Raw genomic sequence first — 25,336 nt, forward strand, 5'->3', positions numbered from 1 at the left:
GAATGGCATTGTTCCTGGAAGGGGGTGGGGAATGTAGGACCAGTACTCCTTTTTTTTAAGAAATCCTGTAAGGAGCTTGTGTCCTCTTCAGAGCAAGGTTAGGCAAGTGACCTTTCTTTGCATGTAACCATGGCTTGCCAAGAACAAACAAGCGTGTGGAAGGGAAATCACAGTCACTTCACTTCTCCCCTTGTTTTGCTGCTCCTGCACTATCTAAAGCTGAGCTAATAGCACGTCTCCTGCAGATGAACTACAAGTAGAAAACCAAGAGCAAATCTTGGTTACAACTCATGTTTGTTGGGAGCAAGACAAACCAAAAGCCCAGGTTTGGATGTAACACAAACCAAACCATGGCTTAGCTCTGGATAGCATGGCAACAGCAGGACCAGGGGAAGATTTTATTTTTTTAATTTATTTTTCTACTTCAGGTATTTGTACATTAAGCCATAGTTTGGCTTGTTGTTATGTGCGAACCAGGCCAATATAAAACCAGTCAAGAGTTCTCCCTAGCCCACAGACTGGTCCCCCACTAGACTTGCATTGTGTTACACTGCGGCCTGTCACAAGCTGAGGAAAATGGTGAGGAACTTTCCTGTAGGAAAAGCTCTGCATTATTTGTGCCATGTTCTAAGTAACTCTGCTTCCATAATTTGTTGTTCTGCTTACAGTCACCTCCAAATTACGTCACACATACAGCTAAACCCCAGCATGCCTTTTAGATGCCTTGGGTTAAGTACTTAATTATTTCTGGAGGTCCGTTCTTAACCTGAAGCACCACTTTAGCTAATGGGGCCTCCCGCTGCCGCTGGAGCATGATTTCTGTCCTCATCCTGAAGCAAAGTTCTTAACCCGAGGTACTATTTCTGGGTTAGCAGAGTCTGTAACCTGAAGCGCATATAACCTGAACCATATGTAACCGAGGTACCACTGTACTTTGTTACTGTTTTTTTACCTGCAACTGTTGTCAAATAGCGAAGACGTAGAGACAGGAGAGATGGAGTCAAAGAGGGAAAGGTTAAGTCAGATGTGCGGAACAAAGGGGAGCTGAGGGAAAATAAGGAACTGTAACTTTGGGCCCCAAAATATTAACAATAGTGTTGGACTTTGTGTAACAAATTTGCTGCCCCCCACCCTCTACCTAGATTCATGAAATAATGGAATTGACAGCTACTCGGTGGGACACTATTTGTGGATCTTACAATGGCCTATCCCTGCTTTAAATTTCTTTAAAAAATAGGAATTGGATCAGGTTGCATTGCTAATCTGTTTGGTAGCAGCTCAATGTTTGGTTGTTGTTTTTTAAACACTCTGAAAATCCTTTAGGCAAGACTCTTGGAGCTGGAGCTTTTGGGAAAGTGGTTGAAGCCACTGCCTACGGTCTCTTCAAACCTGATGGAGCAATGAGAGTAGCTGTAAAGATGCTCAAACGTAAGTTCCCAGCACCTCCGTTGCAAGTTTTACTTATTTAAAAATATCTCTCTTGCCTTGTCTTCCCAAGGGTTCCGAAAGCGACATACACGCCAAAAGTTGAAAACCATACCTCATCGCTACACATTGCCTTCAGCCCCAAATTCCTGCATAAATTGCCAGCTTCAAATATCTGAAGAGCTGCCATGCAGGAAATATTAGGACACTAGTGCTCTGTTGTTCCAGAGGACAGAACTAGAATTGGTGGGTGGAAATTGCAGGGAAGTGGATCTCAGCTAAACGTAGGAGGCGCTTCCTAATAGTACGACCTGTTTGAGAGTGGAATACAGGCTGCCTTTGGAGATGGTGGGTTCTCCTTTGTCAGAGGCACTAAGCAGAGGCTGGGCAGGCATCTGTCAGGGATGCTACAGCTGCTTCCAACATTGTAGATACTTGATTGAATGCTGGGTTGGTCCAGATGACCTGGAATCCTTTCTGGTTCTGTGATTCTAACTGGTAGAGTTTGAGCCTGGAAGCACCTCCTTGGGAAGGAAATTCCATAATGAATCTTCAGGAACGCTCCTTCCCCCACACACACCAGTAGCCATTTTCCCAACTTCAGGAGGGAGTTTGAGGTGGGGTTGCCATCCAAGGATCTCCAAAATATGGAGCACATTGTATGACCATAAGAATGTATCCCATTTGTTAGAACACTGTAACGCATCAGATTAAAGAGAGTTTTCCTCCCAGTTATTGTATCCTTTACAAGTAAATGTTCCTAAGATCAGAAACCAGTGTGGCAAGCCTAGTTTTAAGCAGAGCCTTCTTGGAAGACCTGAAAGCACATCGGGCCAGGAAGCAAGATGGAACGCCTCGTGGCATGTTCCTTTGCGACTCCCTTCTCCCCTTTTAAATCTGCTGAATTTCTAATCTTTCTCTCTCCAGCCAGCGCCCATTTCACTGAGAAGGAAGCCCTGATGTCCGAGCTGAAAGTCCTGAGTTACCTTGGCAACCACATTAACATTGTCAATCTACTCGGAGCCTGTACAGTTGGAGGTACAGTTTTCAACCTGTTGCTCAGTTTGGGGAGGCTTGGAGGGAAAGCTAGTAATGTTCACACAGTTCACACAGAGGTGTCCTATTCCAGCATTCAGGCATCTTGTGTGTCGGCAAAAAGGAGAAGTGGTCTGTGCCGCCAAGCCCTGCCCCATATGGCAGTTCAGAGCCCTCCATGAATTTGAGGGAGAAGGTGTGAAGCAGAGAACCTCCTCTACCCATGGATAGTCCTCACAGGACAAAACCAATGCTCCAAATTACACTGGGAGCTTCCCTGCTTCAGGGCATCAGTCTTAAACTTTAAACCAGTGGTTCCCAACTGGTGGATTGTGATCCCCAGGGGGTCCATGGCACCATTCACATAATGAAAACTACCATAGAGATAGCAAAAATTTCAAAAGTTGGGGGTCCATGGCTTGAAAAACAGGAGGTCCACGGGACTTAGCTAATTGGGATCCGCTGCTCTACACTGTGTACAGGTGACACATTGGAGGGAGCTTGGTGGAGCAGCCCATCCTTGCTACTCTTCATGTGTTTGCTTACTCTGAAGGAGATCAAACGCTCCATTCTACACACAAGAGGAGGAGGCATCCGCAGGCTCAGGGGGACCCCAAGGTTTGCAGAAGTACACAAAACCCACCGAAGGAAAAACCCACAGGAGGGCAGGAAGCAACGGGCAGTTTGATGACTGAGCACACTTAGTGGCCGCCGGATGTCTGCTGGGGGTGCGGGGGAAAGGGAACAGAGTGTCCTGAAAGAAGGCAAGCTTGACTGGGATACTGAAAAGGAGACCTCACAGCCCCAAGAGAAGGCTTGTGCTCTTTTCATAATACCTCACCCAGCATAAACAAGTGTAGTTATTGCTATTGTGGAAAATAGTTCCGGTTCTGTGTGAGTGGAGAGGAAACTATCCAGAATAAGTAGCACTGATACAGAACCCTATATTTGAAATCTCAGGCATCCGGTACTTGAAATGACTTAGAGGCAGCCAGGCATTCTGAAAAACACATCTTTGATATAAAAACTTTAGAACCGTAGACGATTTGATTCTGCCCTTAAATTTCCCTTTTAATCATTTGAAAAGTCTGGAGCTTCTAGCTTTCTGTCTCAGTAGAGAGTTCTGTCTGAATGGTTCTCCCTCCCTTCCCCCAATTACGGTGAAAACTATAATATTTTATATCATTTCCAAAACATTACTATAAGAGCGAGAAGTCTACTGTAAACATGAGTGAATCAAAAGGATTAATGTTAGAAGCTTACATTTGGAACAGATAACTTCCTTCAGGAAGAGCTCCGGAATGAAACAGATGTGTCTGGTTTGCACCATTATCACAGGACTTGCTTAATTTGTGTGTATGTGTGTTTCTTAACACTGCAGCCCTATTGATGTGTGAAAATAATTAATTGGGAATGACATCGTCTTAATTGGAAATAAGGCTCAGTGCCTGAATAGAGAATCCGCTGATGTAATTTCACCCTGACTTTTCAAGCTGAAACACTACTCTATAGTGTGATTTGAAATGGCCCGTTTTTGTACATGTAGCCAAATAATCGAGGGGCTGTTTGTTTGTTTGTTTGTTTCTGTTTTTAAATATGCCTGAGCCAGAATGGAAAATTCACCCACTGCTTTTGACTTCCTCTGCATCTGCAGGTCCTACTCTGGTCATCACAGAATACTGCTGCTATGGTGACCTTTTGAATTTTCTGAGAAGGAAACGTGACTCCTTTATTTGCCCAAAGCATGAAGAAACAGCTGTCTACAAGAACCTTCTCTATCAAAAAGAACACATGTAGTAAGGATGTGGTGCCAATATTTGTGGTCATTGCCAGGAAATCACAGTGTACCTTTTGTGCGCTTGTGCATTTGGGAGGGGAGTTGTTTTGTTGCTTTTCACAGCTTTGTACTCATTTTGTGTGGGGGTTGGTTTGGGGGAGAGCTTTTATTTATCACATTGCTTCTATTTCATGCTTCCGCTGAGGAATTCAGGAAGGTGTACATAGAGGCTGTCCTATTTTACTATCACAACTACCTTGTGAGGTAGTCTGGGCTGAAAGATAAGGGGCCTGCCCAGGACTACTCAGTTAAGCTTAGAAGCTTTAAAGGAATTTCAATCCTGGACTTTGTGATTCAAGTCTAGCACTCCCATTCTGGCTGTCTTTTAAGAGAGCGCTCAGATTATTCCTCACAAACTTTTGACTTGAGTCTCCCCGTTCCCTGTGGATTAGATCAGTGTTTCCCAAACTTGGATCTCCAGCTGTTTTTGGACTACAACTCCCATCATCGCTAGCAACCAAGACCAGTGGCCAGGGATGATGGGAATGGTATGGGATTAGGAACCACACAGCCAATGAATATTTGTTTCCATTGGACATTCCTTCCTGTTGTCTTGCAGCCTGGCGAAGTTATGTGCTGTACAACTACAAATTTGTCAGCCGACAATCTAGAATGCGAGACTGTGAGACAGTTGAAAATATGGATTAAATAATTCTCTCTCAAATAAAAAAATGATATGTTCATTCAGGTCATCTTCTCTACATAGCTGAAAACCCTAGTCACTCCTCATCATACAAACCGCTAGGGGTCCAGTGACCCAAGCCAACAGATTCCCCATATATTTATTATCCAACCTCATAGTTCTTCTGTTTTCCACATAGTGATGCCACTGATGAATACATGGACATGAAACCAGGAGTTTCTCAGGTCATCCACACCAAAGCCACTAAAAGGAGTCCAGGAAGGCCAGGTAAGCTGCCAAGCAGGATTGGAAAAGAAAGAAGGAAAGTTCTTTTTTTGAAATGGCTCCTACCTATCAGAACATGTCCATTAAAAAACAACAACACCATCCCTAATTCAGTGTATTAGAACTTTAATAATCTACACTAAAACGGAAAACAATTTTGCAGTTTTCCATTGGGTGGGCTCATACGGAATCGCTTCATGTTTCAATAGCAGCTTAGGGGTATTTCTGTGTTAATTAAGTGCTGCGCTCTGTTAATAGAAAAACTGCTATCTTCCCAAATGTCCATAATTAATCCATTTATGTATTGTCTCTACTTGTGTTGCGTAGGATCGTTTGCTAATCAGGATGTCACCATTGCCATCTTAGAAGATGATGAACTGGCTCTGGATATTGAAGACTTGCTAAGTTTTTCTTATCAGGTGGCAAAAGGGATGAGCTTCCTTTCCTCCAAAAATGTGAGTGGAGAAGTTGGGAAATAATAATTTGTTCACCTAGAGGAGCACTAAATTGAGCATCTTTTTCACTGCTGAGTAATTTTTGAAAGGATGGGAAACTAGCTATCGCCGGGTGGGATGCATTTGGCTCCTGCTCTTGATGTTTTTACACCTTGGGAGAGTAAAATAACAATTCTCCCCCAGCAGGTACACCTCCCATGGGGAAATAAGAGGTTGTGGAATATGGGCAGGGAATCAGCTATGTTCTTCAGCCTGGAGAAACAGACCCTTTCCAATCATGTCGCTTGGGGAAAGGAGGATATATGATGATATTGTGACCTGGGATGGTGCTTTGGCTTCCAGGTCAGGAGGAGTCTATATCTCTGTAGATTAACAGAGCTGGCCTTCAGTACTATGACCATCAGTCAGAGGAAGTGTTTTAAATTGGGGCGATACTATGGGCAACTGCTTTGTACAGTTGGCCTTTTTATATACTTTTTAAAAAGCTCCTCACCTAACTTTATCTGCTTCATACTAAATGTTTGTACTAAACAACACCATAGAACAACCCAAGCCACTTGGTGGAGGGCATCCCTTTCTTTCTTCCTTGGATCATGGTGAACTAGATTAAGTAGGTGCAGTGGGTGAAGACCCCAACGGAAAACATTCCAGTTCTGAAGACATTGCTTGGAAGCATATTCCATTGATTTCCACGGACCTTTCCGCCAAGTGACTGTGCCGTGAACAACATTCTGAGTTGGCAGAATCAAGAGAACTAGGGAAGGAAAGCTGTCCTCCCCTTTGTGGAATCAAATGGAAATAGAAACGGACACAAAGTAAAGCAAGGCGAGCTTACTAACTGTAGGATCTTACTGTACTTACCTTGGTACAATCCAGTCTTTATCCAATAAGATCCTGGTTCTCCTATCCTCAAAAAGTCATTTGGCTATAGCCACAGGACTTTGACCAGTAAATTAAGACCAAGGTGCCCAAATATAATAGAAGTGCAGTTCTGCACAGTTGTATTGGTGGTGTGCAATGCAAAACAATCATATTTGGTGTGTATATATATATATATATATATATATATATATATATATATATATATATATTGTATATTTTTTTTCCAATCCCTTCAGTGCATTCACAGAGACCTGGCAGCAAGAAACATATTGCTTACTCATGGGCGGATTACAAAAATATGTGACTTTGGCCTTGCAAGAGATATCAGGAACGACTCAAATTATGTGGTCAAAGGAAATGTAAGTATGTTTGAATGCAACCTGTACCTCTGTGAAGTGTGTTGTGGAACTGCATTTGATTCTTAGTGGCTGGAGTTCATGCCTTTCAGCGTCTGTGTGCCAAATAGCCTTTGCCTAGGGGGGCCAACTTAGAATAGAAATGGAGAGATGGACAGTGGAAACAAATCGTGCTGGTTTTCAGAACAGAAGGTATGGAGGAGGTCCCTTCTGTCATAGGTTCGTTTGCTGCAAATGGCCTCCCCTCAGATAAACTTCCTCTCAACTAAATCTCTTCATTAAACCTGTAATCTCTTCCTGTGTGCCATGTGTGCAGTTGAAACTGTCTCCTGAGATAAGGAGAATCTGACTCATCTGAGGCTCAGGCAAAGAATATTACATTCTTTCCTTCAAGTTTTACCATCACTCCTTTTCCTCTTTGAAAAATTCAATGTGATATGCAGGCACGAGGTGTGATGACAGAATACGTGCACCACAGGGAAGCAAACAAGAGTATGAAAGCCCCTTAAAAGCCTCTAAATGTGCGAAGAAACTTAAGTGAGGACCAGGTTTAATTTTGAAGCCTCAGACTAATTATCTGCATCTAGGATTTTTAACATACAGGGCAACAGCTTGCAAGGGGGGCAGTAAGTAATTGAATTTCATTTGCCTAGATTAAGGGGTTTCCGTGTCCTGAGTTGCCTGATGTTTCATAGTGTGAAAGAGTCAGGAGACGAATTGGCTGCAGCTGTCAGGAGCCAGGGATGCGCCATAATTGTTTCTGGCATAATATCAAAGCTGATGCTAGGGGAACTCCAATCACCCCGAATAGTGACAGCAGACAGCACCTACCTCTGCCTCCAGCAAAAAACAATTCAATCATCCTTCGGTGATCAAAGATATGGTGGCTTTTAGATTATTGCTCTAATTCAAGGCTACCACTTCATCTAATTACACTAAACAGTCTCACTAATTGGTTTCCTGAACCCAAACAATGAATTGTGGTTGTACCATACAATGGCAGCCATTTGATGAAACGTGATCCTTTGAAGTGCGGTGATTTTAACCTAAGATTGCCCTCTAATGCCCAAAACCAACTTAAAAGGGGTTTCATTAGAGAAAACGAACTGCTTTGTGATGAGAAAACTAGAAACGTGTAATCATTTAGGAATTATATAGGCTACAACAACATTAAGAGTTAGATCGACTTCCAAGGTGCTGCTTTAATCAAGCCCATTGGAGAATCCATTGGGATGTCTGACTTACTATCTTTTAACAGGAAGTTCTCAGCTATATCACAAAATGTTTTGAAAAGTCCCTTCAGGTGCCTGGGGCCCTGCTGTTCAAGATACATACCTAAAACCCACTTGAATCCATAAAACTAGTAATACAACTCTTGGGATACTGGCCTTAGGTTGTTTCTATTTTTATAAGATTTTTTCATTGTATTTATAAACAGTTTCAAACGGTCCAAACTACTCTGTACAAATAAAAACACAAAGTACATTGTAGCATAGCCATGGGATACTATAAAACAGCAATTGGATAAATAGGATCATCATCATGGCTAAGTGTGTTGTGACTCTTTTTTAATCGATACGTTGTGCTCTCTAGATGTTGTTGACAACAACTCCTATCATCCCTCAGTGGTGGCCAGGCTGACTGATGCTGATGGGGGGGGGGGTAGTCCTAGACATCTTTAAGGCACCACTGCTATAGGCAATACTGAGTATGTTTGGTTGCCATGATTGCCATATTTGTCTTTCCTTTAGCTGCCTTTCAATGCAAAAGATGTAGACGTTTGGCTACATTTTTGTAGAAGCAGGCCAGGGATTTTCCTCTAGGTGGGTTCTATGCATTTCAGAATATAGTCAGTCAGTTTTATTGCACATAGCCAAAGGCTGCCGCAATGCACACAGAAACATTCAACACTTAAAAGAAAATATACTGGATTGATACAAAAAACTTAAAACATTTGTATTATCAAGACATTACCTACTCTAAACAGAGCTATAAAAGTACATTAATACACAAATTAAGACATTAAACAATAAAATTCATAAGCTAAAATTATCACATGGCCACTAATATATTAAAAAATAATGTGAATTAATACAACGTGCAATTATATTCAGAGTTCGGCGATAATATCACTTCCATCTTTGTTACCTGGATTAAGCTCCAACCTAAAGGGTTTTGAAATGAACCCTTTCCAGTGCCTTGGTGACATTGTCTTATGGCAATGAATGCCCATCTTATACTATAGCTGCTATTTCTAATAGGAATGACTTTCAATGAGCTGTGCAATCCTATCGCTGGCTGCTGGCGGGGCTTAATGGAGCAATGCAGCCGCGTCTGCAGCCCAGCCGGATGGGGCAGAAGTTGAAGGAGCAAGCAGATCCCTGAACCAGTCTGGAGGTAGCACATAGACTGGACCCAAATCAGGCCTGTTGTAGTCTTATGATGGCAGTGGGGTTGGCTCAGCCCCTGCCTACCCACTTAATGCACTCATTTTCCATTTTCCCTTCCTTTCTCTGTAAAGGCACGACTTCCTGTGAAATGGATGGCACCTGAAAGCATTTTTGAATGTGTATACACGTTTGAGAGTGATGTCTGGTCTTACGGAATCCTGCTTTGGGAACTGTTTTCCCTAGGTAAGACGCATATGACTATCAACTCTTGTAGTTTATACAGAGCTGCAACAATTACTTCTTGGATCTTTTGTTTCTCACATTTAACCAAACCTGATATGATATATTAACAGACAGCTCTGTGTTAACAGGAAGCAGTCCCTATCCTGGAATGCCTGTGGATTCCAAGTTCTATAAAAGGATTAAGGAAGGATACAGAATGTTTACTCCAGAATTTGCACCTGCTGAAATGTGAGAGGCCAAATTTATAACAACGTTGAAGTGGAAAATGTCAAACTTCTAGATTTAAGCTTCTTGATTTAAGCAGTGTATTTGTGTTCTCCTGCTCAAAGTTGTAGTCATGAAATAAACTGCAACTGAATATTTACAAAATCCCCTATCACTGCCTTAACTGCTGGTCCTAGATTCATTTACTTGGAAGTTTGCCCCAGTGAAATCAGTACTATTGATGTCCCAGATACATGCGTGTAAGATTGGGATATTAGTTTGCATTATGATCTGTACTCAAATTTCTTTAAAAATAGAAAAACAAAATCTAGCCGCAATATGACCCAAAGCATGCACCCAGAAAATCTGAATTTGGCAATGTGAGTAAATGAAGCACATTATCTGTGAATTTTGATCTGGGTAGCCCAAGCAGTGGTCCAGTTCTCTAGGGCCACATGTTCTAGCATTAAGGTGATGGCCCCTTCCCAAATTTGTTCATTTTGAACAATTGCACTTAGATTTTGGAGAGGTGAAATGACATAGACTGGACTCTTCACTACACTGCAGCCCCTAGAAGTTCTGCCCAGATGACACCCCACATGACCTTTTGAAATTTTGGAAGCCATTGCTCATGACCTTCCAGACCTGTCTTGAAACTTACAACTGGTACAACATGATCACAGAAGCATTAGGGCTATACAACAGCTAAACAATTAAGCAAATGATGATGATGATCAGAGAAAACAAACTTGTGGAATTTTGTGTCCCAAAGTTAGCTAGTTTCAGTTTGATTTTTCTCGTCGTAGCTGATGGGATGTTGTTGATAGCCAGCAGGCCATGACTGTCAGATGACCTTAGCAAAATAACAACAACAAACCTATGGTTACGTGAAACATACTCAGTAAACGCACAAGATGTAACTGGCTGTACTTTTGAATAAATAAGGTATAGTACTCATTGTATCAAATTGTAGATTCCAATGGAAATCTCATAAAGTTCAATGAAAAAAGCAGAAGACCCGGACATTTTCTAGAGTGCTCATAATCAAATTTCTATTTGCCTATACCCATTAGACTCTGTGAAAGGATTCTGTGGAACTGTAGCAACCCTTCATGTGGATTATTGGACTCTATGAACAGACAGGTGGAATAGGCACTTATACATGTATGGACCTTATGAATGAATTGACTAGAGAATGAACTGATCCACTGGGTCTTCCGCTTTTTTCGTTGAACTTTATGAGACTTCTGTTGGAATCTACAATTTGATACAATGAATAGTATACCTTATTTATTCAAAAGTACAGCCGGTTACGTCTTGTATGTCAGATGACCTTGACAGCAGGGTCTTCAAGATTTGATGTTCCCATAAGTCCTGCTCTTTATTTCCCACCGACAGTGTGCTAGACCATGGATATAGATCTAGATGGGTTAGCATCTCTGCTCAGAAGCAAAGAGCGTGAATGGAAAGGGTGCACTAAATAAAGAATAAGGATGGGAACAAAGGGCTAGGGCTACTTGACAGCAGAAAAGCGAGGTGTCTATGAGAGATAGGTTTTGAAAGAAGTTGAGATGTTCCATAGAATGTCCTTTGATGACAAAGGCATATCAACTCACAGCACCTGCATGGTTGAATGTAATATGGGGTCTTCTCAAAAATATGGCAAGGCAAGATCGGAACTGAGGACATAGGCCACCATACAGCACCAGATTGTTGTTGTCTTTTTAGGATTCCACACACGATCACTATATTTTTTAATCTTTCTACTTATTCCAGTAAACTTGGTTTGCTTTAAAAACTGCAGTAAAATAGTATGCATTTTGATGCCTTATTGCTCATCGTTGCTCTACATGTTACTTAACATTTCACCGACTGGCTGAAATCTCAGTTGATAAATTTCTGACCGCATTTGCAGGTATGAGATAATGAAGAGCTGCTGGGATGCTGACCCCGTGAAGAGGCCGACTTTTAAGCAAATTGTACAATTGATTGAGCAGCAGATTTCAGATACCACAAACCATGTAAGCACTGAGCCTTTCAATCTGCCTTCTCGATGGAGATGGGTGCTGAGTGCCCTTGTTTAATGTCGTTACGCGCCGTAAATGGGTCTCCCTGCCCCCAATTTCCTCTGCATTAAATGCCTTTCTCGGTTGCTTGAAAGAGTAGAAATGAAAAGAAGTTGTCACCAAACACCATTCCTGTTTTTGTATATCTTGATGCAGGAATGGCACTTAGCAGATTTTGGCTCAAAATTAGAAGCCTTGGCTACTTGCAGAAATTCCAGAGAAGATCTGGCTACTTGCAGAAATTCCAGAGTAGAGGGGAAGTACACAGCCAGACAACTGACCAAAAAATCAGGGACAGCAAGTGGGATAAAATTGGAAGGGAACAGCCACAGTTTCTTAACGAGGATTGGGGTTTGTGGAGTGGTGACCCCAGAGCAGTTAGATGGCATGGAAGCACTTCCAAGGCACTTTTAAACTTTTTGTAAGTCACACTGGAGATCCTTATGGATCAAAAGAGATCAAATAATCTAGACTGAAGTGAGAAGCCTACGAATGTTGCCATCTAATGATGTTCACTGTGCTTTTTTTACTAAATCCAAAGCTTACTGTTTTTTTAAAAAACGGAACTAATTTGAAAGCTATTTTTGGTTTGTATCGGGGTGGGGAACCTCGGGTCTATGGACAAAATGCACCCCTGGTTCTGATCCAGTTTTCGTGTGTGGCTGGAAGGTGTCCTTTAATTACAAAAATGCCTCTAGCTTAGACTCATAGAATTGTACAGTTGGAAGGGGTCCCGAGGGTCATCTAGTCCAACCCCTGGCAATGCTTGTCTGGATGGGGAGATGTGCCATGTAGAAACCCCTGACACTTTCACAGATGGAGTGAAGCGATAATTGAAATCCAGGCAAGATGCTTGGAAGTTCCTGCAAAGGTGCAAATAAATAAAATAATAAAGTAAGTTAAGGGATACAGTGGTACCTCGGGTTACATACGCTTCAGGTTACATATGCTTCAGGTTACAGACTCTGCTAACCCAGAAATAGTGCTTCAGGTGAAGAACTTTGCTTCAGGATGAGAACAGAAATCGGGCTCCGGCGGCGCAGCAGGAGGTCCCATTAGCTAAAGTGGTGCTTCAGGTTAAGAACAGTTTCAGGTTAAGTACGGACCTCCAGAACAAATTAAGTACTTAACCCGAGGTACCACTGTATCTCTACAATTGTAAATGGGAGCAAAATCTGATAACAAACAATTGGTCGTGACACAAGTTTTTGTAATCGCGATCCATGGGGCAGGTAGTTTGTTGTCATTGCAGTCGTCCAGTACTGATCGCGTTCTTGTATCTTTCTCCAGATTTACTCAAACGTTACAAGTGGCGTTTGCACTCAAGGAAATGCTCCAGATCACTCGGTGAGAATAAATTCGGTTGGCAGCAGCGCTTCATCGACTCAGCCCTTGCTCACACATGAAGTTGCTTGAGAGGAGACTCGTCCAGCCTTGATGAAGAAACCACTGTTGTTGTTTTCGAAATGACTACTGGTTGTTCGCAGCGTATTCACTACTACGCTGAGGGTAGTAGGAACATTGCAATGATATTCTTGCTCTGTTCCCCCCCACACACACCTCTCTTTTTGAAAATCACATGCTGTTAAAAACAAAAGTAGGTTATCCATCACGGTTAACAATGTTGTTACACTGTTTGCTAGAATCTGTGTATAGTTGCTATGTTAAATGCGTTTGTAGTGTAGAACCAGATTTGGGAGTGGGAAAACAACCTGTTTAAAATCTTTGGTATGGATTAGAGATGCATCCAGTGGCGTAGGAAGAGGGGGGCGGGGGGGGGGGCAGAGCGCCCCGGGTGCCATCTCTGAAGGGGTGACAAGAGGGCACCCAAGGAGTTGCCATCGCGCCTGCAGCCGCGGGCAAAGGATCCTCCACGCAGCAGCGCCTCTTGGTCTCTCTTGCACGCTACAAGCCTAGGTCACATTGCTCTCCCCCTCCCACCTATTGGGCTTTTCCTTCTTGCACTAGGTAGGAGGTGGGGCTGGCAACGTTGCCGCCTCCCTCTTAAAGGTGCAGTGCCAATTCTTGCTATCAGGGCAGAAGCAAAGAGTAGAGCGCCTTGCCTCCCTCGCGACTGCACCCTTCGCTGTCAGCGAGCAGCTCATCCTCTCCCCGTCTCCCTCCCCCCCCCATCTCTGGATACTTGGGAGTCATGGGGGGGGCGTCGGCATGCCATTGCCCCCACTCCCAAGTCCTGGCTGGAGCCTGGAGGAGTAGGCAGGAGGCAGGGAGAGGACGAGATTTGCTCGGCTTTGGTTCTTACTTTTCTTCCATTTTCTTTTTTGCAAAAGCATGTGGGGCGTCTGAAGGCTGGAAGCACTTGTAAGAAGGTTCAGGGGTTTGGTTTTTCCTTTTGCAAAACCGTCACTCAAAGGGAAAATGCCGCAGGCAGGAGCAGGGGCAGTGGAAGAGGAGGAGGAAATAGTTTTTGTACAGAGAATGGAGCGCCCTCGTGGAGAACCGGGTGGTTTGTGTGTGTGCATGGAGAGTATCCGATCAGTGTCTGCAAAAACTCTTCAACTTTGCCCCCAAAAAATAAAATTAAAAATTCTAGCGGGGAGTGGGTGGGAGAGAAGAGGGGGGGAAAGCACCACAAGGAAAGAAGGAAAGAAGCGAGAGGAGGGCAGAACAAGAAGTGTTTTCCAGGCTATGGAAAAGCAAGCAAGAGGCAAGGGAGTTGGGAAAAGGATCTTTTCTCTGGTAACGTTCAGTGCAACATTGCGAGAGAGATCCAACTTCTTTCCTGCCTTTTCTCTCTGAATGGAGGTGCTTCTGCTGCTTCCCCCCTCCCCCCGGTCTGGCTTTCTTTAAAGGACACACACACACTAACCTTTTTTAAAAAAAGTTTTCGAAGGTTTCTCCTCCCAAACCTGCTTTCTTTTACTTTTACATGCTTCTGTTCCCTCTTGATCCCAAAATGGCAACTTTCCCAATTTTCTCTTTTGCAAACTCCTCCCCACATCTGCTTCCCCCCACAAAAAACCCCTAGCGATTTTGGACTCTGTAAATTTAGGTTTCTTTAAAAAAAACCCACCACAGAAATAAAACCTGATTTCAAGTGCTTGTAAAATGACAGCTTTTGGTGGGAGGGGATGGATTTGTTTGGAGGAAAGCCGGGGTAACACGTGCTATTGGGGAGAGAGGGTGAGTTCCTGTTTCTTTAGGAACAAAGAGAAATCTGCCTAGGCATCTGTCACTCAGTGAAAGAGACATGAGAAACTTTTTGCGAGAGCGTTTCTTGTTTTCCCATTGCTTCCAGCCCTTGGGTTCTGGGGACCCCTCTTTTTGGGGGGAGGAAGTCTCTGCTTATTTCAAGTCTTGCTTGAATTCAAATGGAAGAAAATGAAATGTTTGTTCTGCTTTTTCTCCTCCCCCTTTTTTGCCCCCGTTTGGATCCATTTCCAATTGTATTCTCTTTGTGTAAAAATGGTCGCAGCAGAGGAGGCACCTTGTTGCTGTTTTAACTTCCTTTTGCTTGCATTTTGAGGTTGGGGGTGGGTGGGTGTTTTGACAAAGTGGATGGTACGTGGGGCAAACGTAGCCGACCCAAAAAACCCCAAAGCAAACCAAAAACAACCCGTGCTTTTAGCCTGATTCTCCTCCGTCCTTCCTGAATTGTTTGCATTTTTAAAAAATATATATTCTTATTTTGCTCTGGGCTGGATTGTGTCATTCCCATGTGCAGCTGGTGGTGTGGGGAGTTCTGGGCCAGGAGAAAATGGCAGCAAAAAAAGAGGCTCCTCCTCCTCCATCCCTGAGGAGTTGCAGACTTGAAACAGGAAAGAGAGAGACTCCTTCACGTAGCCAGCAGCTCCTTCTGCACTGGCATTGCTTGGAGGAATAGGAGAACAAGGATCCATTTGCTTTTGCAGATTTTTAAAAAATAGGTACAAAGTCTTGCCCCTTTCTTTCCCTCGGGGGGGGGGGCGTAGAGGAGAGGCGAATGCGCCCGTGCATTTCAATGCACTTGAATTTGCCTGGCGTTTTTCTGCGTGTGCGTGCTTGCTGGGGGTGGATACGGACGGACATGTTGATCTCCGAGTGCCTTCCTCCAAAGAAACCACGCGGTGCCGTCGGTGGGATCCCTGCGCTGCCGCTGCAGGTGCATGCAGAGAATCCCGCCACCGTACATACGGCACGCGCATGTGCTGTACGGACGGTGTGCACATGCCCCGCCAGGCGGTTTGCGCCGCCCCGGGTGCCGGTTCTGCTTCCTTCGCCACTGGATGTATCTATCTGTATATATTATATATAATGCCAGACGCCGAGAGCTCTGATTCTAGAAAATAGGTGTTTATGTTTGGAAATGAATAAATGCAGATATCTGAATCGATTTCCATTACTTTCCCAACCCCAAAATGTTAGAAATGCAAGCAAAAAGCAAACGTATAACATTCCAAATCCTGGAGCAAAATAGACCACTTGACCAGAAGGGAAGGGAAAGACCCTGAATATTGTAGCACCTCAGCTTGAGCATCTGAGATGTTGGGCCACCTTTTAGGACAAGGGTGGGGAACCTGTGACCTTCCAGATTTCCAGTTCCTATGATCATAGCCAATGGCAGAAATGGCAGAAAAGAGTCTATCAACAGCTGAGTGGCAGTTCTCACCTGGTTTGTCCCCCTCTTGCTGCTTCTGCATTCTAGGTAGAAGATACGTTGGGGCATGGGTGGGTGGGGCGCAGAGAGAAGATTATGTTCATGCTTCATTTTTGAATGCATATGTTCACATTCATGTACCTGTACCTATATTTTGTAACCTGTGAGTGGCTGTCCCGTGGTTGGTTTTAATTATTTTTCATAGCTTCATCTACTTTCGAAGGTCTCTGCATCCCATTTCTTCCACGGCATATGCCAGGAAGAAGAAAATTCTCTGCTGGGTGGCTATTTCCAAGTTATCAAAATAATTGTGTCCCCATTGACTACTGCTTCTCAGTCTGGTGAAGAAATGTGTCTTATTTGCATTTCACAACATACAGTTTTATGTTCTCTGTAAAGCTCTTGTAGTCTGATCAGAGACTAGGCAAGGTGTTAATGGTATGAACTAGGTACCTTCTGTTTTTCACAGCTTTTATTACCGTCAACGTGATTATTGTTTGTAAAGGTCCTTTTCTTTCCCTTATTCTTCCCCAAGTATCTCCTGGTTGCATTTTTCTACACAACCTTGAAAGCTTTCTGTAGAGGCCCACATAGCCACGTCCTTGGGAAGGGCTTATCCCTCTGTAACATTATGTACTGCAGGGATGGCAACACTTGATAAATAACTTGCTTGAGGTTTGTGGATTTTCATGTTAGAGCCAAGCGGAGTATAGCAGGTAGATTTAGGAATGGCATATCGATATTGCTACTGTTGTTCCAGAATGCATCCTTATTGTCCTAGACCATAAAAAGATGCTTAATCATTCTAGACCCTTTGTTTTTTTCTAAAAGATCCAGTTTTCCCCAAAGGAGCGAAAATCTAGAAGAAGGCATGTGGTTAATAGACCAATTTTGAAATAGCTATTTATTTATAGCGCAACAGCATTTCAGCACCCTGTTATTTCAGCACTCCTTTTGTTGAGTTTACATTGTTTTGTTGGAAGTTGCTATTTACCCAAATGCAAGATAATTTAAAAAATAAAATACACTGCTGGATTCCTCAAATTACACTGAATACCACTCACTTTTACTGTATGATCTGATCTATAGCTACATTTTCCTCCATGTCACTTGGGGCTCTATTTACAGATGTTTGCTAGCCAGTCTTCACAGTAGACACTTGCACTGGAGTTATTTACGCTGTTGCACATTTCCGAAGTTTGGGGGAAGAAGGGCTCAGTCCAAAATCCACATATGCAGGGGTTTCCCATTCTCTTCTGTGAAGGGAAACTCTCCCGAAATGCGCCAGGTGTTCCCATTGCACATGCAGGTCATCTTCCTGTTCTGAGAATAGGGAAGCCTTTGGCTTCTATTCTGCACCTGACCCCAACTTCTAAGGATATTTCCAACACCTTTTTAGCTCCTATAGCTGTCGGAAGGCATAATAATTTTCCACACCGCGGTACTTCATTGGCACTTAGATGGAAGACTTTATTCCTTTAAATGTTCTGAAAAGTTATATTTTTATAATTTTTTTTGAAAAATTAGTTTTGCAGCAGCTTGATATTTTCAGGTTTGTAGCAATAATGTCTCCTCAACTCCTTTAGGTTCTTGAAAAATATTTTTATATAAATATATATATATATATATATGCAAAGCAGCTGTATGTATAAATATGTGGATGTTTGAAAAGTTGTATTGTTAAAAGAGTTTAAATAAAAGTGTAAATAATATACATTCATTCATAGCCATGCTGTGATATACTTTGCTAGTTCCATCGTTGCCCTGTACTTAATCAACCTGCTTTTTTATGGTCTGTTTGAGCTTGCTGGAAACCTATATTGGAGATCTGCAATGTGAAAGAGAGTAGGGAAAGGCTCAATAGTATGGTTGATCAACTGAAAAATGTGTGAAGGATTGAAAAGCCATATTTAATTGCACACATGTGCTACTGCAACAAACCAGTTATGGAGATGGATTATATGCAAGCCACCTCAAAACCATCTGGTTTTGAATTAAGTTCATTCACCAGCACCCCATGACTGGCCTCTGCATTCCTAATACAGGGAGCAGTGTATCTTTCTTTCTTACTATAAAGGAACTAGAATGGATAGGCCCGGTACCAGAAGTACTTTAGGTACTAGAACAAGGAGGAAAACCCCTCACTCACTGGCATGTAGGTTTTCCACATCACCAATCCACTCCTGAAAGTTGACTGCAGGCCCATGTAAGCCAGACAGCATAATGCAAAACTAGGAGATGTCTAAAGGAACAACAAAGTTGTTATGTGAGTTAGGCGTCAGTAACAGTTGGCAATGATAAGTAATGAATTTCCAGTCAATCTCCTCTATGACGTTTTCCACCCTTGTGGTCTCTCCGCTCAAAGTTTCTTGGGGGATTCTGCATCCATGTGATTGGTGCCTTTTCCAGACTTCCATCCTTTTCTGTTTCAGATCCTGTTTGGAGGTTGACTTGGACCTAAGATTCAAGAGAGTCAGTCTTAAGAGTGGAGGCTTCTGATTCATTCCCTGACGAATATAAGCTATGGGGACCTAGTAAAAATGGGGACAGGGCTCGCACACCTTTTAATAGTTGGGTACAGTCTCCCCCATTTTGGCGTGCACACAAACTGTGTTTTGGATCCCAATTTCCATTAGCTCTAGCATGCTTAGCCAATGGTCAGGGAAGATGGGAGTTGTGGTCCAACATCTGGATAGCATCAGATTGGTGAATTTTGGGTGTGTAGAAGAGGGAATTTCAGCAGGAGTAGTTTGCCTTGAATTCCTTATTCTGCACTACTTTTAGATGTGCCAGGAGTCCTATATACCAGCTTGCATTTGCTAGAAGTGAACAGTCATGTACCATATTTCTCCATCCCTTACAGATGTTCCACATTGGGAATGCCTGTACAGTGGTACCTCGGGTTAAGTACTTTATTCGTTCCGGAGGTCCGTTCTTAACCTGAAACTGTTCTTCACCTGAAGCACCACTTTAGCTAATGGGGCCTCCTGCTGCTGCCACGCCACCAGAGCACAATTTCTGTTTTCATCCTGAAGCAAAGTTCTTAACCTGAAGCACTATTTCTGGGTTATCGGAGTGTGTAACCTGAAGCATATATAACCTGAAGCGTATGTAACCTGAGGTGCCACTGTACTAGCCTTCCAATTTCCCTTCTCTCAATTGCCATCATTTTTAATATTTGGGAGCCTAATGTGTTTGACTTTAAATTAAAGAATCACAAGCATAACGGCAACCCCTATTAAATAAGGAAAATTGCTCTCAAAATGGTTTATAGATTGTGAAAGGAGAGTAACTTCATTTCTGTTTTGAGGTTGAAAAACGCAGTGGCTCAGAAAGCATCTTATGGTAATGATACAGGTTAACTAGGACTCCATTCTGAGTTTTAAAAATGCAGTTTTGCAAATGAAGACATTGAAAATCCAGAGTCAAAAAGCTGCAATCGTGCTAAATCAGATGACTCAATAATATCCCATCGTTGGTGACTGTTATATGCAATTAATTATTATCATTAACACTTACTTAATAGTAATCTGTTAGAACTAGGTCAAGCCACTTACAAAATATGTCAGCTATATATCTACTTGTGGGTGAAAAGGGGAAACACTAAGACATCCGGGCTTGAAAACACAGTGATGGAGGAGACAGAAGGCATGAAAATTAGATTAGTAGCTATGAGACGGGCAAAACAACAGGGCTTGGAAGAGAATCATCTACCCAAACAATATACATGATTACTCCTACATCTTACCATTTGTTTGATTTCTTTTTTTCCTTTTTTGCTGCACATGGGTTTTTACTTAATCCAAACTTGGGCATATAATAGGATTTGGAGGTCTCTAGCGCAAACATATGGTCATCTTTAACATCAGTTTATCTCCAACAGTCTTCGTGTATATAGCAAATCATATTTTTGTTTTCTCTCTGACCCGATGCATTTTTCCATTTGACAATATTGCATGAAGACACTGGACCTAATTCATTGGATTCACTATGTGGGCTTAACACAATGATCTTTTCTTTCAAGTTTCTTGCTGCTAAATTATAAACACTTATTTGTTCTTTCATTTCAAAACAACAGTTAAGGCAGGGCTGGTTTGGATTCTAGGCTAAATCAATGCTTAGCATTCCAAGGATGAACTTAGCCTCTTGCCAAACTCATATACTACTACTCTTTCTCCAGTCTGACTGGAGGAATTCAGAATCTTTCTCTTCCATCTGTGGTGAAATGAACTTTGTTGTGCCTCAAAACCCAGACATATTGCTGTTAGTCTTAACTGATTGGTGGTATATTTATAAAGTCATCTTGCTTTCGCTAACCATGGTTAAATGTTAACCACAGTTTAGGATTTGGATGACACACTAAACTGCTGTTATTCTAAAATGTAAGTGGAAGCTTCCAATCACCTTGCAGCAGCACTAAAGGAGAAGAAGGGGAGTGCTTAAGCCCAGTGGAGGCAGGACACGTTCTTGTAACACTAAACAATGGTTTGGTGTAACAACAGAACTGGGCAATTTAAAAATAAATACTCCGCTCTAGAAGCAGATTTGTGCTCTTATAGAAACTCAATTATTGGGACAGAATGATATTTACTGTGAACTTCAGCTATTCAAGAACTACAGGGATTTCCTGGATACAATTTTATGCCAGACATTCTTCAGAAATCATTGCACAATTTTATAAATTCTGTGACTCTGGCTTGCTATGTATAAAATTGTGTTTGGCTTTAACACATGTGAAAGTCGGAAACACTGTAAGCACATGGCTGTCTGCCACCCTTCCTGTTCTACATATGTGATTTGCCATGGTCTTGGAGAGCCAAGAAACAGTATCGGGATTTTTCAAGTTTTGTGCTACTGGTAAGTAGAAGCGCACAATAAGGCAAACACGTCATCTGGCGGTAATCTTGCCTACTGCCTCTCCTGTATTAAATTTTTAGACTGTTAATTCCTCAGAGCAAGGATCTCTCTGTCTTGCTGTACACACCACACACACAAGTACACATGTGCACATGCACACAAAATACAACCCTACACATTGTTTTAAAAAATTAAAAGTCATTGGAGAACCAAGCAGGTAGCAGATGTGCAGTTTTTATCTGCAATTCTGTTTACGGACTCTTCGTTTCCTCTTGCTACTGCTTCATGCACTACATCTAAAGACAGTGGAGCATTTGAACAGTGGTTGCTTTGAAAGGTTTGTTAGAAGAATACCAAACCACCGTCATATGGATCGGCCCCTGCTTGCATTGCTTAGAGGAAAAAGAACTGACATCAGCGAGTGACAGAAAATGAGCGAGTTGTTGTTTTGAGAGATAAAAGTGCCACAGTTCTAATCGATGCACATGACTATCATACGCATAGCGAGGCCACATCATTGCTATAAGGGCTCGGAAAGTGACGTAAAATAAACAATTGTTGCATCTGCAGTTTGGAGGAATGTTAAGGGCTGTTCCTGATACTGTACTAGCGTTATTCAAAAACCCTTGTGATTTTCCTCTGCGGAAAATATTGCAGCAGACCATTGCCTCTTCTGAATGATGATGATGATGATTTTGTCATTGCCTGCTATTTGTGAACCTTTCCTCATGAGTTAATCTCCATTTTATGCCTTCACTTTAGCTCTAGCTCACCTGAATGCAAATCCTGTTAATCTTCCCACGATAGGTTGGGAGAAAGAGAGCTGTGGATCCATTATTATTATTATTATTATTATTATTATTATTATCTATATACCGCCCTATACCCGGGGGTCTCAGGGTGGTTCACAGAATAAAATCAAGATATAAAACCACAAAATACATAATCTATGGCATAGCTGTACCCACCTCTCTTCTGTCTTCCACTCGCATCCCAGGGCAAAGGTCGCAAAAAGGGCATCTGCTTCCAGGTTATTGGAGTGCCAGACGGGGGATGGTATTTAACACGAGGTACCACTGCAGATGCTCCTTCTTGTGACCTTTGCCCCGGGATGCGAGTGGACGTTGCGTTCCGGCAGCGTGGCGGCAGCGGGAGGCACCATTAGAGAAAGCGTTTCTCATGTTACGAGCGGTTTCCTGTTACGAACGGACCTCCGGAACAGATTAAGTATGTAACACAAGGTACCACAGTATAGGGCAATGCAACCAGTTTGCCCACTGAGGAGATCGGAACCAGATTTTGGCATCGCACAGGGTGCAGCTGAAATTCGAAAGACCAAAGTCCACTTCCGGAAATAATCTTGCTGTGATGGTATAGCCTTTTCTGGGGATAGGAGAAAAGACAGGTTTGCTTTATATATCTGGTGACATAGGCACCTGAGCACTGGAGAGGAGGAAGACACAGCCCCAGAAAAGAAAAGAAAAATGAAAAACCAGGGCACCTTAAACTCACAAAATGGAACTGGCAGAGCCTTGAGTATTGCATGTTGCAATGGTGTCATAGGCAGCACCTCTTCCTTTTCCTTCCTGTGTGGTCTCATAAACTCTTGGGATGCAGTTGTGGGCTTGGCCATGCCATTCATTTCTTAGGCCTCTAAGCCACCAGCTGCAGAAATAAGGAAATGCTCTGGTTCCAGCACAAGTTTGGGTGGGAAGCCAACCAGGAGGAGAATCCACAGGAGCCCTGTTTGGGCATTCAGTCTCCTCATGGGTAAGCAAACACCCAGGGATGGGCAGATCTGCAGATTTTGGTTTCTGCCAGTTTCTCATTTTTCCAGGCTAAAATTCAGTTCTCCACATTTCTGCAACAACTGGCGCACTTTCACCCTCATGAAAATTGGCCACCATTTTAGTGCAAATTTCTCCCAGAGTACATGCTTTTGCAGGCAGTTTCGACTAGCAGATTTTTGCAATCAATGCTCCCTGTTCTAATGCACTTTTGTGCGCTGTTTTAAGTAATGCACACACGCTTTCAGCATATGCATTTTTTGTACTCATTGGAGAACTGCATTGCAAAATTCAAGAAAGTGTATGTTCTGAAGGATAGCTGTGTTTTGGTTTGTGCATTGCTCCGAGAAGCGTGAATGAGATAGATTCTCATTAAAATGCAAACCAAATTGAATTTCTTCTCCATCTCTATAAACACAGGAGTAGGAGGCAGAGACCCACAGATAAGGACCCCTCCTCACCCTATCTGATGCATCACCTGAATACCATTTACATCCCTCCATGAGTTTGAGGGTAAAGATCTGAAGTGGGGAGCTTCCTCAACTTAGTGGAAACTCTTTGCCCGATGCAGAACTGTGCACACTCAAGAGTCTAAATTGTGTGGAAAGCCAGTGTGGTGTAGAGGTTAAGAGCGGTGGACTCGTAATCTGGTGAACCGGGTTCGCGTCTCGCTCCTCCACCTGCAGCTGCTGGGTGACCTTGGGCTAGTCACACTTCTCTGAAGTCTCTCAGCCCCACTCATCTCACAGAGTGTTTGTTGTGGGGGAGGAAGGGAAAGGAGAATGTTAGCCGCTTTGAGACTCCTTTGGGTAGTGATAAAGCGGGGTATCAAATCCAAACTCCTCTTCTTCTTGACAAAGAGAGGATGCTCTCCAATTCCAGCCTTCATTTGTGGAGGCTTGTAAACATGACCAGAGGTCCAACCAGAACTCTCTCTATATTTCTTTTTTAACCTGTCACGACCTATTCAGGTTTCTTAAATTCTGTCAGTGGAGAAGGCACAGTGCTGCACATACCTCCTCTTCCACATCTGACCTCCTCACCTTGTGTGGGATGTTTCCAAAGGGGGAGTTGTAAGCACATGCTGCTGAACATGGTTATAACCTCCCCAGGGCGGGGAAATTCAGATTGCCAACTGAAGGAAGGACGGTAGGCACATTCAGCCCACATGGGAATATGGGAATGGCAGTAGGTTCGGCATGTGAAGTCCCCACCCCGCCCCAGTTAGCATTTAAACATGTATGTACAGGACTACAGTGGTACCTTGGGTTACATATGCTTCAGGTTACATACACTTCAGGTTACAGACTCTGCTAACCCAGAAATAGTACCTCAGGTTAAGAACTTTGCTTCAGAATGAGAACAGAAATCGTGCTCTGGCGGTGTGGCGGCAGCGGGAGACCCCATTAGCTAAAGTGGTGCTTCAGGTTAAGAACAGTTTCAGGTTAAGAACAGACCTCCGGAATGAATTAAATACTTAACCCGAGGTACCACTGTATAGCATTTGGAGTTTATGGGTTTTCACATACACATTATTCAGCCAGAAGGGTTTAACTAGGTCAGCAGTTGCCAGTGTGGTGTCTTCCCAATGTCATTTGACATGTGGAACAAGCCTTGTGCCGAAGAATTGATGCTTTTGAATTGTGGTGCTGGAGGAGACTCTTGAGAGTCCCATGGACTGCAAGAAGATCAAACGTATCCATTCTGAAGGAAATCAGTCCTGAGTGCTCACTGGAAGGACAGATCGTGAAGCTGAGGCTCCAATACTTTGGCCACCTCGTGAGAAGAGAAGACTCCCTGGAAAAGACCCTGATGTTGGGAAAGATGGAGGGCACAAGGAGAAGGGGACGACAGAGAACGAGATGCTTGGACGGTGTTCTTGAAGCTACAAACATGAGTCTGACCAAACTGCGGGAGGCAGTGGAAGACAGGAGTGCCTGGCGTGCTCTGGTCCATGGGGTCACGAAGAGTCGGACACGGCTAAACGACTAAACAACAAGCCTTGTGATATGTTTAGCCTGGAAAAAAGGAGACTGAGACAACATGATAGCCATCTGCAAATATCTCAAGGGCTGTCACATGGAAGAGGGAAGAAGCTTGTTTCCTCCTGCTCAGGAGGGTAGGACACAAACCAATGGCTTCAAGTTTACAAGAAAGGGGATTCTGACTAAACATCAGAAAGAAATTTCTGACAGTAAGGGTTGTTTGACAGTGGGACAGCCTCCCTTGGGAAGTTGTGGACCCTTGTAGGTCTTTAAGCAGAGGTTGGATGGTCATCTGTCATGGATGCTTTAG

General features: G+C 43.1%; 1 protein-coding gene across 2 annotated transcripts in view; it reads left to right on the forward strand.

Moving 5' to 3' along the window:
* Positions 1 to 14,049, forward strand: part of KIT (KIT proto-oncogene, receptor tyrosine kinase) — a 77,103-nt gene extending 63,054 nt beyond the window's left edge. For both annotated transcript variants that reach the window (XM_082238103.1, XM_082238104.1), the window contains 10 exons: positions 1,324 to 1,428; positions 2,353 to 2,463; positions 4,115 to 4,256; positions 5,119 to 5,207; positions 5,532 to 5,659; positions 6,778 to 6,900; positions 9,419 to 9,530; positions 9,659 to 9,758; positions 11,650 to 11,755; positions 13,091 to 14,049. In XM_082238103.1, the coding sequence (XP_082094229.1) occupies positions 1,324 to 1,428; positions 2,353 to 2,463; positions 4,115 to 4,256; positions 5,119 to 5,207; positions 5,532 to 5,659; positions 6,778 to 6,900; positions 9,419 to 9,530; positions 9,659 to 9,758; positions 11,650 to 11,755; positions 13,091 to 13,216 (1,142 nt within the window). In that variant the 3' untranslated portion in view covers positions 13,217 to 14,049. The remainder of the gene's footprint in view (positions 1 to 1,323; positions 1,429 to 2,352; positions 2,464 to 4,114; positions 4,257 to 5,118; positions 5,208 to 5,531; positions 5,660 to 6,777; positions 6,901 to 9,418; positions 9,531 to 9,658; positions 9,759 to 11,649; positions 11,756 to 13,090) is intronic.
* Positions 14,050 to 25,336: the final 11,287 nt, after the last annotated feature.

This window comes from Podarcis vaucheri (assembly GCF_965113315.1).
Source record: "Podarcis vaucheri genome assembly, chromosome: 9".
NCBI lineage: Eukaryota > Metazoa > Chordata > Lepidosauria > Squamata > Lacertidae > Podarcis > Podarcis vaucheri.